A 17,696-nucleotide genomic window follows, 5' to 3' on the forward strand; every position below is an offset into this window, starting at 1 on the left:
GGCAGCTGAAGGGACTGAATGGATGAAGCAGGCAAACCAGACAATAGAGAGTTACAGTAGTCAAGGCGAGAGAGAATGAGAGAGACGACAAGTCTAGATGTTGCGTCAATGGACAGATATTTCCGGATGGAACTGATGCGCCGCAGTTGACAGTAGCAGGATTGACATGTCTGATTGATAAATGTTTGCATGGACAGTGTGTTGTCAAGGACAACGTCGAGGTTCCTGACTGAACTGGACAGAGGGATGGATGTACTGCCAAGTTTGATTGTATTAGTTGTAATGGAAGAGAGTTTTTGTTTAGTTCCTATGATCATTGCTTCAGTTTTGTCCGCGATCAATTGTAACTTATTTAGAGTCATCCAATTTTGAATATCCAGGAAGCAGTTAGATGTTTCTTGCAAGAGCGACAACAGTTTTTCAGGTGTATCACTTTTCAGGAGTTGAGTGTCATCAGCATAAGAATGATGACTGACATTATGGCGGTTGATAACTTCAGCGAGAGGAGCAGTGTACAGTGTGAAGAGCACTGGGCCTAAAACAGATCCCTGTGGGACTCCATGTTCAATTTTAACGGGTTCAGACCGGAAATTATCAACAATGACAGACTGGAATCGATCAGTGAGATAAGATTTGAACCAGTTTAGAACAGTGCCGTTGATACCAAATGTAAAATGAAGACGGGAAAGAAGGATTGAATGGTCTATCGTGTCAAAGGCGGCTGACAAGTCGAGAAGAGTGAGAAGGGAGATCTGTCCTGAGTCGGACGCTAGCAGTAGGTTATTCAGGATGTGGAGGAGAGCGGTTTCGGTGCTGTGGTCAGCACGATAGGCAGACTGAAATGGGTGGATGAGATTGTTGAAACAAAGGTGATTGTTGAGCTGCTATATCAGTTTCATCAATGTCATATCTTAAGAGACTGAAGTACTTTGCAAAATATCAACTCATAGCAGAAGAAATTCAAAAAGAGGCTTAGTTGCTATCATAAACGGCACCCAAAGATCTAGACACATCTTTTTTCCCCTCCCCCTTCTTTTTTTTTTTGTTTATGTTTATTTTGTTTGTTGTTGTTGTTTTATATATATATATATATATATATATATATATATATATATATATATATATATATTGTTTAGGGTACAAGTAGCCCAGAGAAAGATGAAAAATATGTACATGTTCTTTAAAATGTATGAGCAACACAACAGTGCACATTGAGATTAAACAACGACCAGTTAGCATCACTGACATTGTGACCTATTTTCTATTTTTATTTTATCTTTATTATTTTTGTCACGAAACACCCCTGAAGACATTTACATAACATAGCAAGTACATAACAGCATAATTAACATTCGGAGACCACATTCTGGACATTTCCACGTGTGAAATTGGGTAAGAAAACGAAATAACCGAGAAAATAAGTGTCATTTGTTTTTAACTCAGTGACCTACTTTAGACGCTGACCACACCCACTTCCGGTGCATTGATAAGGTGGATCCCTTGCTTAAATGAACCACAAATGAATAAGGAATAAGAAAAACCAAACAGAATGTTTTTATCACGAAGTGCAGCTTTCACCTGTTTTCGGACTTAATGCCCCCTACTACTTCCTCCCATTCCTCCCCCATCTCCTCTCCCTCCATCTTCCTCCCTCCTCTCTCCCTCCCTCCCTTCTCCCTCCCTCCCTTCCCTATCTGCCTTTCTCCTCCCACATAACCACTGTCTCTCCCTCACTATCCCCGAGATGTGGTCCCCAAAGTTATGATATCATGGCCCACGTCTATCAGCCCCCATCTATCTACACTCTCATTGATTATTCAACAGGATCAGACAGGTGGCAGGGGCGCTGCACAAACTGACGTGACAAGCTTACACAGGGCGGCTTCCTCTGATCCGGCGGGTTGGGAAACTGACAAGCCACATGCAAATCGCGCACGTGATGGACGGCGTTTTTGTCAGTTGCAGCACATCGGCAGCTTGTTGCGGGGGGTGATCGGGAGGCTGTTTTGTGGGAATGGCTTTTACTTGTTGTGGGGGATTGAGGGCGCTTGGTCCTTCGTGGTGGTGTGAAGACTTGGGGCTGTTTTGTTTATGTTGGGTCTGTGTGTTGTTGGGCTTTCTGCCGGAGCTGTGTGCACGTGAGAACCGTTGTGTGAAGTGTGTGTGTGTGTGTGTGTGTGTGTGTGTGCACTAACCACAAAGGTGGTTTTGTTTTAACCGCATGCACGCATTCACACATACGCGCGCGCGTGGGCGTGCACGCGCACTAATGCACAGAGACAGACATCCTTTCCCCCCTTCTTTCATCCCTCCCTGTTTCTCTCTCACTCTCACCCCATACCACCCACTCTCATCAGTCTCAGTCGTACAAGATTTCTCTCCTCTGCGTCGTGTGTCCCTCTTCCGCAACCTGCCCCCTCCTCTCTCACTCCCTTACCTCTGTCCCACGTGGATTCACCCCCACACTCCATCCCCGGTACCCCCCCTCACCCCCTCCACCCCTTGCTCTTCCATCTTACAGTTAACTCTTTCCCTCCACGTTCCTCTGTTCCGTGTCCCTCTCAAACAGCTCGTGTTTCACAAGAAAATAGACAAAAGGAAACTCAGATCATTCATGTTCCACAAGAAATCAGGAATGTGTGAAACCTGGGAGTTAAACTTCAAGGACCGAGTGTCGGTACAAAAAGAGAGAGAGGGAGAGAGGCGTGGCGGGGAGAGGGAGAGTGTGTATGTATGTAAGCAAACAACAATGGTTTCGATGTTTGAGAATGTTGATGTCTTCGTAGTGATTTGTTTTTATTGTTACGTTATTATTAAATGTTCATTATCATCTAGCAACCACTCGTGACACTCATTAAAATTTTTTAAATAATTATTATTGAGTATTGTAAGCGCACACTTCCGAGTTTGTCCAGCACTGCAGAGTTAGCGTGGGTAGCTCCCGGATTTACGTTTTCCACGTGCACCCGTGGAGTCTGTCTTCTGCCTTGGTGTTGTTAATGTCAAGCAGATTCAGTCGCTCTGGCCTGTCTGTGACGACTTAAGTAATTTTGCGCCTGAGACCTTCAAATATATCATTTCTTGCGTGTAAATGGTTTCACTAACAGTACTTTATTTTGTTTCAGGTCGTCAGCTGCTGTTGACAACGGCATACCACGGCCCAACACCCACCACTTTACCGTATAGACTGTCAGTGTACAAACTGTCAGTGTACAACTTCTCAGTGTATGAAACTGCAACTGTACAGTCACTGTGCACACTGTCAATGTGCGCTGTGCTGAGTACCATTGAGGACCGCATCCTGCTGTGGTCTGTGGAAACAGAAAGACAGCCATCAGTTCCTTGCTGAGGGACAGTGCCAGACGACGACCTCATTGTGTCTGTTACAGCAGTAAGAACCCCCTCATCTTTCTCATCTGAGTGAGAGAAACGCAGCAGTATACATCAATAACAACTTCCTAGGCTTTCTCTCTCTCGAGGGAACAGAGAACATTATAAAGCAGTAAGAAAGAACCTCCTCAGCTTCCTCAAAGAGAGCGAGAAACACCAACAGTATACAGCAGTAAGAACCACCTAGGCTTTCTCCTCAAAGAGGGACAGGACAAAAGGACACAACAGTAGGACTCAGCGTTCTCCTGACAGACCGTGATGGTCGTGGTGTGATCAGCACGAGTCTTGCAGCCATCCACCATGGGGTTTGACGTGGACAAGTTCGTCAGCGGCATCAGCGAGGACAAGAAATGCACGGTGTGCACGGGGGTACTGGACAACCCTGTCCGAGCCCCCTGTGGCCACCTGTTCTGCTCGGGGTGCATCCTACCCTGGGTGGTCCGTCATGGTTCCTGCCCCAAGGGCTGTCAGCCGCTGACCCCTGAGGACCTGGAGAATGTGCTGCCTCTGAGGGAGGTGATTCTGAATCTGCAGGTCAGGGCACAATGAATGGAATAGGGGGATGGACTGTGTGTGTGTGTGTGTGTGTGTGTGTGTGTGTGTGTGTGTGTGTGTGTGTGTGTGTGAGAGAGAGAGAGAGAGAGAGAGAGAGAGAGAGACGTATCTCATTATCATCAGAATAAATCGTAGGGTTCATCACTTGTGCACAGTACTGTTATGCTTTCAGTTTATATCCTTTCTTTCTTTCTTTCTCTTTCTTCCCATCTTTTTTTTTCCGTCGTTCTTTCTAAATGAAGAGCGCTCATAGACTGTTGGTTTCCTATTATTCTGTGAATGAAGTAAACACATCAAAGCAATAAAAACCACATTCTCGTCTGCTTTGTGTCGTGCATACTGTCCTCTGTGCACTGTATCCCCGCCCCGTGTCTCTGGTAATGTTGTAGTTTGTGTCTGTTGAGTTTTGTCTGTCGTCTTCAGTATCTGGTCTTCTTCCTCTGAATCATGTGCCTTCTCGCTATGTTTACTGCATTTTTCTCTCATGTTCATCAGGTTTTACATGTTGTCTAGTACCCTTCGTTTCTCTATTCGTCTAAATTCCCAAACATTTTCTCTCAGTTAATGTAGTTAGTGTCGTGTAAAACGGCTTATCCATTCCAATAGTAACTTATAACTGAGCATTTTTACGTTTACATACGTACTTATGTGCTGCGTCATCATGTTTTTTTTTATTCGTCGCCATGTTTTGTTTGTCTTATTGCTCTGTATGGTTCGTTTTCCATCAACCGCCACCAGGCCTGTTGGCCATGTGTGCTGATGAACCAGATGGCAGAATGGTTAAGACGTCTATCTGCCCATACAGTGTCCTTGAGGACACGGGTTCCAATTTCTATCTCGGCTCTGTCTCCCAAGTTTGACCGGAAAGTCGAAGTGAGAGCCCAGTCATTCGGATGGGACGATAAAGCGAGGCCCCGTGTGCAGCACGCATGTGACGCACCCAAAGAAAACAGAACCCGAAGCAACAAAAGGCTTGTCGTCTGGCTAAATTACGTCGAAGAAATCCACTCTGATAGACACACACAATTTTTTTTTACACGTACCAAGGCCTGACTAAGCGCGTTGGGTTATGCTGCTGGTCAGGCATCTGCCTAGCAGATGTAGTGTAGCGTGGATACAGATCTGTCGGATGGAAGTGACGTTTCCGCTATGTTTTCTGTATCTTCGTTCTTCAGTCCTGTATCAGGTATTAGATGTTGGGAGTCAGGTTACCATGGACGTTTTCCTTGAGGAAACTGAAACCGAAACGGGAAATGCCCCCTGACCGTGCATCACGTGCTGCAGGTGCGCTGTGAGTGGCGGTCCCGGGGCTGCCAGGCCGTGGTGAGGCTGACGGACCTGGTGGCCCACAACCAGGACTGCTCCTACCGCCCCGTCACCTGTGGTCACCCGCAGTGCGGGGCCACCGTGTCCCACCGACAGCTGGCGGAGCACGAAGGCGTGGTGTGCGAGTACCGGCCCGTGGCCATCTGTCAGGACGGCTGTGGCCTGGTCCTCATCCACAAGACCCGCGCCGCGCACCAGTGTGTGCCGGCCCTTAGGACGCTGCTTAATGAACAGGTTTGTTGGGAGCTGTGTTGCTGAGTTTCCTTAATGAACAGGTTTGTTGGGAGCTGTGTTGCTGAGTTTCCTTAATGAACAGGTTTGTTGGGAGCTGTGTTGCCGAGTTTCCTTAATGAACAGGTTTGTTGGGAGCTGTGTTGCTGAGTTTCCTTAATGAACAGGTTTGTTGGGAGCTGTGTTGCTGAGTTTCCTTAATGAACAGGTCTCTTATGGGTCGGGTTACTGTAGAGATTCGGTCTATCAGGGGTTCGGGTTACTGTTGAGATTCGGTCTATCGGGGGTTGGGTTACTGTTGAGTTTGGTCTATCAGGGGTTCGGGTTACTGTTGAGATTCGGTCTATCGGGGGTCGGGTTACTCGGTCTATCGGGGGGTCGGGTTACTGTTGAGATTCGGTCTATCGGTGGTCGGGTTACTGTAGAGATTCGGTCTATCGGGGGTCGGGTTACTGTTGAGATTCGGTCTATCGGGGGTCGGGTTACTGTTGAGATTCGGTCTATCGGGGGTCGGGTTACTCGGTCTATCGGGGGGTCGGGTTACTGTTGAGATTCGGTCTATCGGGGGTCGGGTTACTGTTGAGATTCGGTCTATCGGGGGTCGGGTTACTGTTGAGATTCGGTCTATCGGGGGTCGGGTTACTGTTGAGTTTGGTCTATCGGGGGTTGGGTTACTGTTGAGTTTGGTCTATCGGGGGTCGGGTTACTGTTGAGATTCGGTCTATCGGGGGTCGGGTTACTGTTGAGATTCGGTCTGTTGGGAGTTTTGTTACAATTTAAATTCCTCAACGAACATATCTCTTGTGGGTCGGGTTACAAGGGAAATGCCTCAATGAACAGGTATGTTATGGGTTTGGTAACGGTTGAAATTCTTCAGGAAACAGCTCGGTTGGGGGTCAGGTTACAATAGAAATCACTCTGTGAGGAGTCAGGTTACTGTTGAAATTCCTCGATGAAAATATCTGTTCTGTGTTGGGTTACGATTGTAATTCTCATATGGATGGACGTTGGCGATGATACACAAGGATGAACATAGGCTATGATACACAAAGATACGAACAGAAAGGCCATGGTATCAGCCAGCCTCAGGACGTTAACCCTAGGGGTGTCGTGTTTCCAGGAGCAGAAAGGCCATGGTATCAGCCATCCTCAGGACGTTAACCCTAGGGGTGTCGTGTTTCCAGGAGCAGAAAGGCCATGGTATCAGCCATCCTCAGGACGTTAACCCTAGGGGTGTTGTGTTTCCAGGAACAGAAAGGCCATGGTATCAGCCATCCTCAGGACGTTAACCCTAGGGGTGTTGTGTTTCCAGGAGCAGAAAGGCCATGGTATCAGTCATCCTCAGGACGTTAACCCTAGGGGTGTTGTATTTCCAGGAGCAGAAAGGCCATGGTATCAGCCCTCCTCAGGACGTTAACCCTAGGGGTGTTTCCAGGAGCAGAAAGGCCATGGTATCAGCCCTCCTCAGGACGTTAACCCTAGGGGTGTCGTGTTTCCAGGAGCAGCAGGCGGCAGACCTGGAGAAGGAACTGGAGCGCAAGGACCGAGCTTTCCACAAGCGGGAGCGCGTGCTGCTGGCCCAGGTGACGTCACTGCAGCGCAAGGTGAAGCAGCAGGCCAAGAGATTCCACAACCACATGACCGACCTGCGGCACCGCTACAACCTGAATGAGCTGGTGGGTGGTGTGTGTGTGTGTGTGGGGGGGGGGGGGGGGAGGGGATGGGGCGGTGTTTAGGTGTGTGTGTGTGTGTGTGTGTGTGTGTGTGTACGCACGCGTTGTGTGAGATTGTGAATTGTGTGTGCGCGCGCGCGCGCGTGTGTGTGTCTGTGTCTCTGTGTTTGTGTGTGTGTGTGTGTGTGTGTGTGTGTGTGTGTGTGTCTGCGCTTGTCTATGTTTCAGTGTGCGTCTGTGTGTCCATGTGCGTGTGTACGTACGTGAGACTCACTCTGTGTGTGTGTGTGTGTGTGTGTGTGTGTGTGTGTGTGTGTGTGTGTGTGTGTGTGTGTGTGTGTGTGTGTGTGTGTGTGTGTGTGTCTGCGCTTGATTATGTGTGAGTGTGCGTCTGTGTGTCCATGTGCGTGTGTACGTACATGAGACTCTCTCTCTCTCTCTCTCTCTGTGTCTGTGTCTGCGCTTGTCTATGTGTGTGTGTGATTGTGAATGTGTGTGTGTGTGAGTGTGCGTCTGTGTGTCCGTGTGCGTTTGTACGTTCGTGAGACTCTGTGTGTGTGTGTGTGTGTGTGTGTGTGTGTGTGTGTGTGTGTGTGTAGGAGCAGGAAAGTGGGGTCGGATGGTCAGGGTTCTCCAGTACTTGGTTATTGGCGGAGACTGTGGTTGGTTGCGTTGTTCGTCGCTTTGATGCTTGGTTGGTAGTTTGGCTCCTTGGTTGGCTGGTTGGTTGGCTGGCTGGTTACTGGCTGATCGGCCCAATGGCTGTTTAGTGAGGAGGGTGGGACCCGTAGTAATACTGAAGCGTTTGTTCAAAGCCATTGCTGTCACATTAAATACCCAGGCATGGAGTGATGCTGTCACAGTTCACGTCAAACTGGGTCACACGGCTGCCACAGACAATGCCTCTCCAGCATCTTCCAGCTCCGGTGTTCATTCTCCTTCATCACCTCTACCAGTACGCATTGCCCAGGTCTTCACGATCTGACATATTCGTTCTGTGTGGAATCATGACTATAATTACTATGCTGCAGTAAACAGTACTATCAAGCTGAGCGATGGCACCGAGGATTCTGTTTGCAAGATTACTATGACAGGCACGCAAGGACAGGTGTTTTGGTCAATTCTGTTATACACTCGTCTGCTGTACCAGTTATCAAAAGTGCTTTTTTTAACAATGCGAGACACAGTTTTCAATACCTGTATTTATCTCATTTAATTCTTTTATACACTCATCTGCTGTACCAGTTATCAAAAGTGCTTTGTAACAATGCGAGACACAGTTTTCAATACCTGTATTTATCTCATTTAATTCTTTTATACACGCATCTGCTGTACCAGTTATCAAAAGTGCTTTTTTTAACAATGCGAGACACAGTTTTCAATACCTGTATTTATCTCATTTAATTCTTTTATACACGCATCTGCTGTACCAGTTATCAAAAGTGCTTTGTAACAATGCGAGACACAGTTTTCAATACCTGTATTTATCTCATTTAATTCTTTTATACACGCATCTGCTGTACCAGTTATCAAAAGTGCTTTTTTTAACAATGCGAGACACAGTTTTCAATACCTGTATTTATCTCATTTAATTCTTTTATACACGCATCTGCTGTACCAGTTATCAAAAGTGCTTTGTAACAATGCGAGACACAGTTTTCAATACCTGTATTTATCTCATTAATGATTCGCGTTTCTCGCATTGCTGTGATCATCATTAAACATGACTACGCTGTCAGTAATAGCAGCCGTGTTTCGTCTGAATCATTAACATTGGTCACGTCTGCCGTGCCAGCTGATAAAGTCACGTGCAGACAGACAAACAGTGTGGCCACAATGGTTGGTGTGGGAGAAATGTTATGGCCTGTCGTCACAATGGTGAGAGTGGGGAAATAATTATGGCCTGTCACCACCCACACCTTTGTGATTTGCCATTCCTGCGAACAACAGAAAATTCAGCGCTCATCTTTGCAGGCAGGGAAATCGTGTATGGCGTATTGTTAGGGATGGACGTGGAAAACCTCTTTCGCGTGACGTTTGTAAATAAGTTCGGGTTTTAAGTGGTTATCATACACAGTAAAATGCAGAGTTATAAATAATCCTAGAATTAATAACGTAACTGCAGTTAAATACCAGTTGCTTGTTTAAAAAAAGAAAAATGTGTACCGTTATGTTCAAAGGATTTAAGCATGTGCGCGCGCGCGCGTGTATGTGTGTGTGTACGTAGATACATGAGAGAGAGAGAGAGGGAGAGAGAGAGAGAGGGAGAAATAGAATATGTGTGTGTGTGTGTGTGTGTGTGTGTGTGTGTGTGTGTGTGTGTGTGAATGTCTATATGTATGTATGCGCGCACATGCGTGCGTGCGCATACTGTTTCCTTTTTCTTTTGGCGCTGACGCCGCACCATACAAAGGTATTCAGCCAATCGACCAGTCCATTACGGTAGCACACAAAGAGTGATTTGCCCCTTTCTTTCCCTGACTAACGACGCCGCCATTCGGGGAGCCACTATCGCAAACATGTCAGCACGACTAATCAGCTGGAGCCGCCCCGGCATGTGGGTCCGGGGAGGATCTTTCATTGGGGGGGCACCCAGCGGTGGCACCATTCTTGTTGCTTACCTAACCCGAGGTCCGGCCCACTGCCGGCTCCCAAGGGGTGGTCCTGGCTGGGCTTTGATCGTGGGCCGGACTGTGAAGAGCGGGGCTCAACGTCTACAGGTCTTGAGATAAGGGAGGGGCTGGGGGTGGGGTGTGATGTGGGTTTGGGGGGCGGGGGGTGGGGGGGGGAGTATAACAAGGGTTCAGCATGATTGTCTATAAAAGTGTCTCCGTAGTGGACGAGCATGCGTGCGTGTCTGTGTTGGTTTTATCATGTATGTATGTATGAATGTATGTAGGTATGTACCTACCTACCAATCTTGGCCTTAGTGGTCGGCGAGGCTCAAAGCACAACAATTTTATTTGATTTGACCTATATGTCTGACTATCTATCGATCTATCTATTTCAACTCGCCAGATAGATTGCACAGGTCTTTAAGCCATGATCCGGTATGACCAGTGCAGGTGCAGCGCTTCAGTCGAATCTGTCTTTCTGAGCACGCCTGACGCAAACTGTTTGCAGCTGATTCATACACCAGATGAATGAAAGAAAGAACAGAATGACTGTTGGAGTGAAAGCAGGGTGTTAACAGAGGGATTCTTGAAGACTGAATCTGAAAAAAAGAAATCATGAATGTTCTTTGCAGTAATCAACAGCGTGTTCTTCATAGAAACAGTTTTGCTGTGTCACAAACCATAAGTTAATGATGACAATATGAATAAATGCGTGCGCCAAAACCTTGAAAAACATTTCGTCTATCAAAAAATTAAAGGGTGTTTTTGTTGTTGTTGTTGTTTTCCTTCCAAGGGCAAGTTTTGGCAGGGGGACATGTTTAGGTGGTGGCCGGTGGAAGAATAGTAGGGAAAGTTAGTGATGGTAGTTTGGTGAAGTTGTTTTGCCGTTTGTCGGAGGGAGTGGGGCTGGATGGTTGTCTGGTGGCTATCTCCCTGTCGGGTGTGTATCATGCCTGGGTCAGTGCCTCCCCCCTGGAAGCCAGTTCCGACGGTGTCCGTGTCTGACGTCATCATTATCTCGTTTTCTGGCTGACGGCGTAGTGAGCGGAGTCGTGGTGTCGGGACGACTTGGCTGTACGCACTGATGCCTTGACTGTGGCCCTTTGTTGGGGGACCACGGGGTTAGCTGCCTTCTCTCTGTTTGGGTGTATAGAGGTAGTCTGCTGTCTTTTTTTTGTCTTTTTTTCCTAGAACAGTCTGTTGCTTTGGGGGCAACTCAGTGTACTCTTTTCATTTCAATAATTGAATATTTCAAGCATCATTTCCTGTGTGTTATCTTCTGTCAGATAATTTTACAGAGTTAATACCCTCTGGCAAAGTCATACCATATCTACACCCTCTACTAGAAGTCAACTAACATATCTACACATTCCACCAAAGTCATCTCACATATCTATACCCTCTACCGCGATGAAATAAAAAGGCACACCCTTTTACCAATCTGATGTGATAGTCTGATTTTTTGGTTTTGGTTGCCCCCGTTTCAGTGGCATTACTCCCATGCCGCTCATTGCGAGTCCCACATACACAGCCACACCCGGGGTCGTCTGTCTCAGTCCCAGGACCGGCAGTCCACAGGGAACCATCGATGTTAGGTCGCTAGGAGGCCACACACCAGAGGAGATCCTGCACTGCTGCCGAGTCACTTGTCTGATGGTTTTTGTTTCGTAGTTCATGTACTCTTCTCACAACAATGGACATTCTTGATAAAGCATTATTCCATATGTGCGGTGGTATGTCAAAGATTTCACAAACCTACAAACTCACCTTGCGAAAACACACTTTTTAAAATATCAGTCACCTCACTTATCTATCTACATTCACCACCGAAACGTACTGTCAAAAGCTGAGTCCTATCACCAAAGTGAAATGAAAAATCTACACCCAAACCACGTTGACACCCTGAGGAAGTAGACCCATGACCAGACAGATCTCGCACTACAGTATGGTGGAAAGGAAGGAGGTGGTATTGCCTGTCTTTTGTCTTAAGCCAAGTGTCTGAGTTGGAAACCATCACTGACAGGGGGAAGGGGAGGAAGGTACTGTCAGTAATGTAATCACTTCACAAAAAACCGATAGTTTATCTCTGTCAGCCCCTCACTCTGTCAGCCCCTCATTCAGACAGGCACAGGGGGGTTGACTGTCTGACTGGCTGGATGATTGTATCTCTATCTCTCTCTCCGTCTCTCTGTATCTCTCTCTCTCCGTCTCTCTCTCTCCCCCCCCTCTCTCTCTCTTCCTCTCTCCGTCTCCCTCCCTCTCCTCCTCTCTCTCTCTCTCACACGCACACACAGACACGCACACTCATACACACACACACACACGCAATCACACAAACAAATACTCACTCACTGACGCGCGCACACACACACCACACAGACACACACACACAAACAAACAAACAAACAAACACACACACACCACACACACACACACACTCTCTCTCTCTCTCTGAATACTCGCACACACACACACACACACACACACCACACACATACACACACACACCACACACACACACACACACACACACACACACACACACACACGCGCATACACACACACACGCACACACACACACACACACACACACACACACACACACACACCCGCACGCACGCACACACCCTTCCCCTCCACACACCACACACATCACACACACACACACACACGCACACACACACACACACACACACCCGCCACTTACACTCACACCCTTCCCCTCCACACACCACACACACACACACGCACACACACACACCCCCGCCACTTACACTCACACCCTTCCCCTCCACACACCACACACACAACACAGAGGAGAGACACTGAAGAGCAAGGCAAACTGAACGAGGCGTATCCATACACCCGATCTGTTCCACGAATCACCGCCACAAAACCACAGCCAGCAGTAACAAGTGTATCGACCGACTTACATGGTGCTATACATCCGGCCCGTCAGCACTGGATTGATTGCATGGCGGACTGTTGAACTGCTGTGTGGATGAGACGGATTGAGTCAAAGAAAGGAGATGGTTCAGCCACGGTAGTCAAAGAATACTGAGCGACTGCCGAACATCAGCGATATGAATGTCGTTTTTGCTGCTGCTGCTGATGTTGTTGTTATTTTTTCATGTTTTCGTCCGTCTCCTCCATTTCCTTCACCTCTTTCTTCTCTTTTTGAGTTTGTTTTCTTCTCTTTTCTTCTTGTTCTTATCCTCCTTAGCTGCTGCTTTGCATGAATGTGAGATGGGGATGAAGGGAAACGTTGTGCAGGGATTGATTGGGAAAGGGGTGAGTGGAGAGAAGGTGAACTCATCAGATGGATGGATGGATGGATGGATATTGCTCAAGCCTTTCTGCCCGAGAGAGAGAGAGAGAGAGAGAGAGAGAGAGGGGGGGGGCTCATCAGTTGGATGGGTGGATGGATAGATAGGTAGGGAGGGAGGGAGAGAGAGAGAGATTATGAATCAATTTCCTGTCAGGGAAAATATTATTCTAGGAAGTATGTAATCGCTTCCTGTCTTTACGAGACACGATAACGGAAGAGAGGAGCTGGGAGGGGGAAGGGAGGAAGAGGGAAGAGTGGTGGGGAGTGGGGGGGGGGGGGGATCAGAAATTTGATACGTTTTCATCACAGGGGAAAAATCCTACTATTTCATCTTTAAAGCGGAGAAGAGTGGGATTAGAAGTGACAAGCTCCGCCAAATTGTCCGAGGCTCTCCCGAGGACGTATCGAGAGTCTGGTGCCAGTGATCTCTGAGATGCCAGACGATTCTGATTTCTCACAGGTCGTCGTGTCAGTTATTTTCCCTCTCCCCCCTCCCCCCACCTCCCCGTTTCGTCCTTCACGCCTGTCATCATGCCGTTTGTCAGTCCAACACCTCATGGCTGCTCCCCTCCCTCCCTCTCTCCCCACCCTCCACACTGCCTCGGCGGCTTCCCCGTCTATGATCAACAAACGGCGTCAAAAGTGGTACTGTGGAAGCCCTCGTCACATCGTTCAAAGTTTGGAGATGGAGAACTTTGCCGCTGGCGTTATCACCATCTGAATGGGGGAAAAGTTTGAACATTATTAAGTTAGGAAGGATATCACAGACAGCTTCATTCCTCTCTCACCTCTCTGCCTCTCTGTCTCTGTCTTTCTGTGTGTGTGTGTGTGTGTGTGTGTGTGCGCGTGCGTGCGTGCGCGCGCGTGTGTGTGTAAAAGCATTGAAATTATGTTGCGGTCTTATTTTACCGTTTATTGAAACATTGACGATGGTTTGCTTGTACTTAGATAAGAACCGAAATGGAACTCCGGACTGGCGAAATGTCAATATATATATATATATATATATATATATATATATATATATATATATATATATATATAAGAAATATGATTACCACATGGAGATAAACCTGAGGAATTTCTTTGGAAATGGTAACCAGTGGCTGTTCTGAACAGAAACAAACTTCCCTCCTTTGATTCAGATATAAGTAAAATGTATACTATTAAAAAGTCGCATTTGGTATTGTATTATTTGTTCTTGAAGCAACATAACTTTTTCAATGAATGAAACACACTTTTGACCGTTAGAAGAAAAGGATTTTGAAAAAAAATCCGATTTTTTTTGTTTTTTGTTTTTGAAAATTATGCTGAGGATAAAAAAACAAAAAAAAAAAAAACAACCCTTCAGACTGCCGTCGCGTTGGTTTTTGTTTGTGTTTGATTAACTGGTTTAGTCGTTGGTTTTCTTTTTTTTCTCCACGTTTGGATAAAGAGATTTGTCATAGTTACACGTCCCCCCGCTGCTCTCATCCCATTCGTGTCTCTGTCTCCGTGTCTCTGTCTCTTCTGTCCTCCGTGCTGTCACGTGAAGGGAGGGACGGTGAGGGATCGGGGGGGGGGGGGGGGGAGGGAGATGGGAGGTGGGGGAGCGGAGGGGGTGGTGTGGGGGGGAGGGGGGGGGGGTGAGGGGTCGGTGACATCAAAGGGGAGGGAAGCAGATGAAGTAATTTTCAGCTTTGTCTCCCTTTCTCCCCCCTCCAGTGTCCGTAACATTACAGGATGTGGGGGGGCCCTAAGGCGGAACGACCAGTTTCTTCGTTTCACAATTCTCTTGCCTCTCTGTCTGCCTGTCTTTCTCTTTCTTTCTCTCGTTCTCAACCCCTCTCTCTTCTTTTTTCACTATATGTTATGTTGGTCAGGTTTCTGTGCTCCGTGTATTCAAGAGCTTTTCACTGAACTCTCTCTCTATCTCTGTTTCTATCTCTCTCTTCTTCTCTCTTTTTTCCTCTCTCGCTTTCTCTTCCCCTCTCTCAGTGTCAACATACATACATGCATACATACACCCACCCACACATACAAACATACACTCTCTCTGTCTCTGTCTCTCCCTCTCTCTCTTGCCCCCCCCCATCCCCCTCTTTCTCTCCCCCTCTCTCTCCCCCTCTCCCACGTTCTCCTCCCGGCCCGTCTCCCAGTGTCAACATACATACATACATGCATACATTACATTCTTACAGACATACACATCACATGCTTACAACAATACATACTAACACTCGCCTACAAGAATGCGCAATCACTCACTCACACACACACGCACAAACACACACGAATGGGCTTGCCCATTCAGTCCTTCAGTCCTTCGTTCTTTGCTTCCCACATTCATTGATCCTTTTACGCTAAGAAAAGATGTGAATACATTGAAACATGTTGCCCAGAAAGGGAATGGGAAGCTCACCTGTTATATTTTAACCCCCCCTCCCCTCCATTCCCCGCAAACTCGAAAAGCTTGGGAACAGGAGGGAGGGGGAGCGGGAGGCTGATCCACAACGGGCTGCTCCGTTTGTCGTCATCAGGGAGACAGCCGGGAAGACAGCCAATCACATAATGCCTGATATGTCTGCAGTAATGCCTACGGTAATGCCTGCAGGGAATCCCTTTTCCTTGCAGAGACTATTGTTCCGAGTGCAGCATCTACCAAATCGAATTTGTCTCCCCGTACGGTGATGCGAAAGGCGCCACGAAAGCCAGGTTCGATAAGCCATCCAGTGTTGTGACAGACTTCGGTGTGGCCCAGTGCTGTGGCTTGGCGGGGACTGGAAAGGGGGGTTAGGGGGAGTGTGAATAAACTCTCTCTCAGTAGTTTTGTTTCTTCTTCTTCTTCTTCTTCTTCTTCTTCTTCTTCTTCTCCTCCTTCTTCGTCATCGTTTTCTCCTGCCGCTCCTATTCCTCTGCCTCTTCCTCCAAAGGAAGAATTTTGTTCGCAGACTGATTATTTCTTTCTTAAGAAAATATACGCGAAAGATAATGTATGACATTTTGTGTCTTGGAAAAGATGTATTTTTCAAGAAAACAACATTACACAGATGCATACTTTCAATACGGGAAAGGTAGCTTTACGACTTGAAGCTATAGCTTACCACTGCTGTGGGCGTTTGATAGTAAAGTATGCTTCTTTCTTTTTGATACTTTTCGTCGATATTGTCCACGTTCGGATTATTTTTATGATGTTAGCCACATGTGTTCATGTACACTGAGGTTTTGACATCAACGTTTCTTGATCGAATTTATCTGAGAATCACTTGACGATACTCACTGCTTTATGCTTGGTGGGGCAGATAATTCTTCTTCTTCTTCTTCTGCGTTCACTCGTATGCACACGAGTGGGCTTTTACGTGTATGACCGTTTTTACCCCGCCATGTAGGCAGCCATACTCCGTTTTCGGGGATGTGCATGCTGGGTATGTTCTTGTTTCCATAACCCACCGAACGCTGACATGGATTACATGATCTTTAACGTGCGTATTTGATCTTCTGCTTGCATATACACACGAAGGGGGTTCAGGCACTAGCAGGTCTGCACATATGTTGACCTGGGAGATCGTAAAAATCTACACCCTTTACCCACCAGACGCCATCACCGTGATTCGAACCCGGGACCCTCAGATTGACAGTCCAACGCTTTAACCACTCGGCTATTGCGCCCGTCGGGCAGATAATTCAAAGCCCGTCGTGACTTTGGTGCTTTGTGCAGTCTTTAAGAGAAAGAGAAGGGTACAGGGGAATTCAGAAACATCACGTCGTATTGACCGTCACGCGAGTACGTACATGTTTCCAAGTATTATCAAGCTTGCTCGTGTGTCCAAGAGATGCTGAAATATGAATGCTCAAAGAAAAAGAAAAAAACGACAGCAACTCAGCAGCAACAGCAACACCAGCTGCAACAACAACAGGAATCCTTAATAAAAAAAACAAAAACAAACTTGCCGAGCACAATGTCAATCTAAATGTTCTCCTCTTTTTACTTCATTCTCTTTCCACAACGCTTCCCACTCCTACATGGTCTCCTCTCCTTCCGCTTCCCTCTCTCCTTTCTCCTCCACCCTCCATCTTTTCTCCTCCCCCCTCCCTCCTCCCCCCTCCCCAAACGTTTCTCCAGGGCAGGAGAAAAAAAAAACTGCGGACACCCCCCGACCTCACATCCCTTTCACCAAACAAGTCCTCGTCATGGAGAGAACCAGGATGCGAAAAAAGGTCAGCGGACTTGATGAGAAAATTAGAGGTCGGAAAAATAACACTCGTGCCCCCACCTTACCCCCACCCCACCCCACCTCCTCCTCCTCCCTGTCTCTCTCGCTCTGTTGCTTCCTTTCTGCTGGTTCCTGGCTGACGGAGTCTGGCAGAGTCTAGGGGCTCCTCCCCCTCCCACCGTTGGGGAAGCGTTTGTCCTCAGCCCCCACCTCCCCCCTCCTCCAAGTGCACAATGCTCCAGCATTTCTGCCCCAACTCCCAAGATTCTCTCGAGTTTCCGGCGTCCATGTTGGCTTTTGTTGTGAGTTAAAACACGCACGTCCCCGGTGTGCCGAAGTGTGGAGAGCGGTGCAGGAGTTTTCTGCCCCTGCTTCTGGCCCATCC

General features: G+C 47.4%; 1 protein-coding gene across 1 annotated transcript in view; it reads left to right on the forward strand.

The window, feature by feature from the left end:
* The first annotated feature begins 3,690 nt into the window (after window positions 1–3,690).
* The window catches only part of LOC143285306 (E3 ubiquitin-protein ligase PDZRN3-B-like), a 26,200-nt gene continuing 12,194 nt past the window's right edge, over window positions 3,691–17,696 (forward strand). The window contains exons 1-3 of the mRNA XM_076592570.1: window positions 3,691–3,924; window positions 5,230–5,505; window positions 7,002–7,178. Of these exons, the coding sequence (XP_076448685.1) occupies window positions 3,691–3,924; window positions 5,230–5,505; window positions 7,002–7,178 (687 nt within the window). The remainder of the gene's footprint in view (window positions 3,925–5,229; window positions 5,506–7,001; window positions 7,179–17,696) is intronic.

This window comes from Babylonia areolata, chromosome 8 (assembly GCF_041734735.1).
Source record: "Babylonia areolata isolate BAREFJ2019XMU chromosome 8, ASM4173473v1, whole genome shotgun sequence".
In the NCBI taxonomy this organism is placed as follows: domain Eukaryota; kingdom Metazoa; phylum Mollusca; class Gastropoda; order Neogastropoda; family Buccinidae; genus Babylonia; species Babylonia areolata.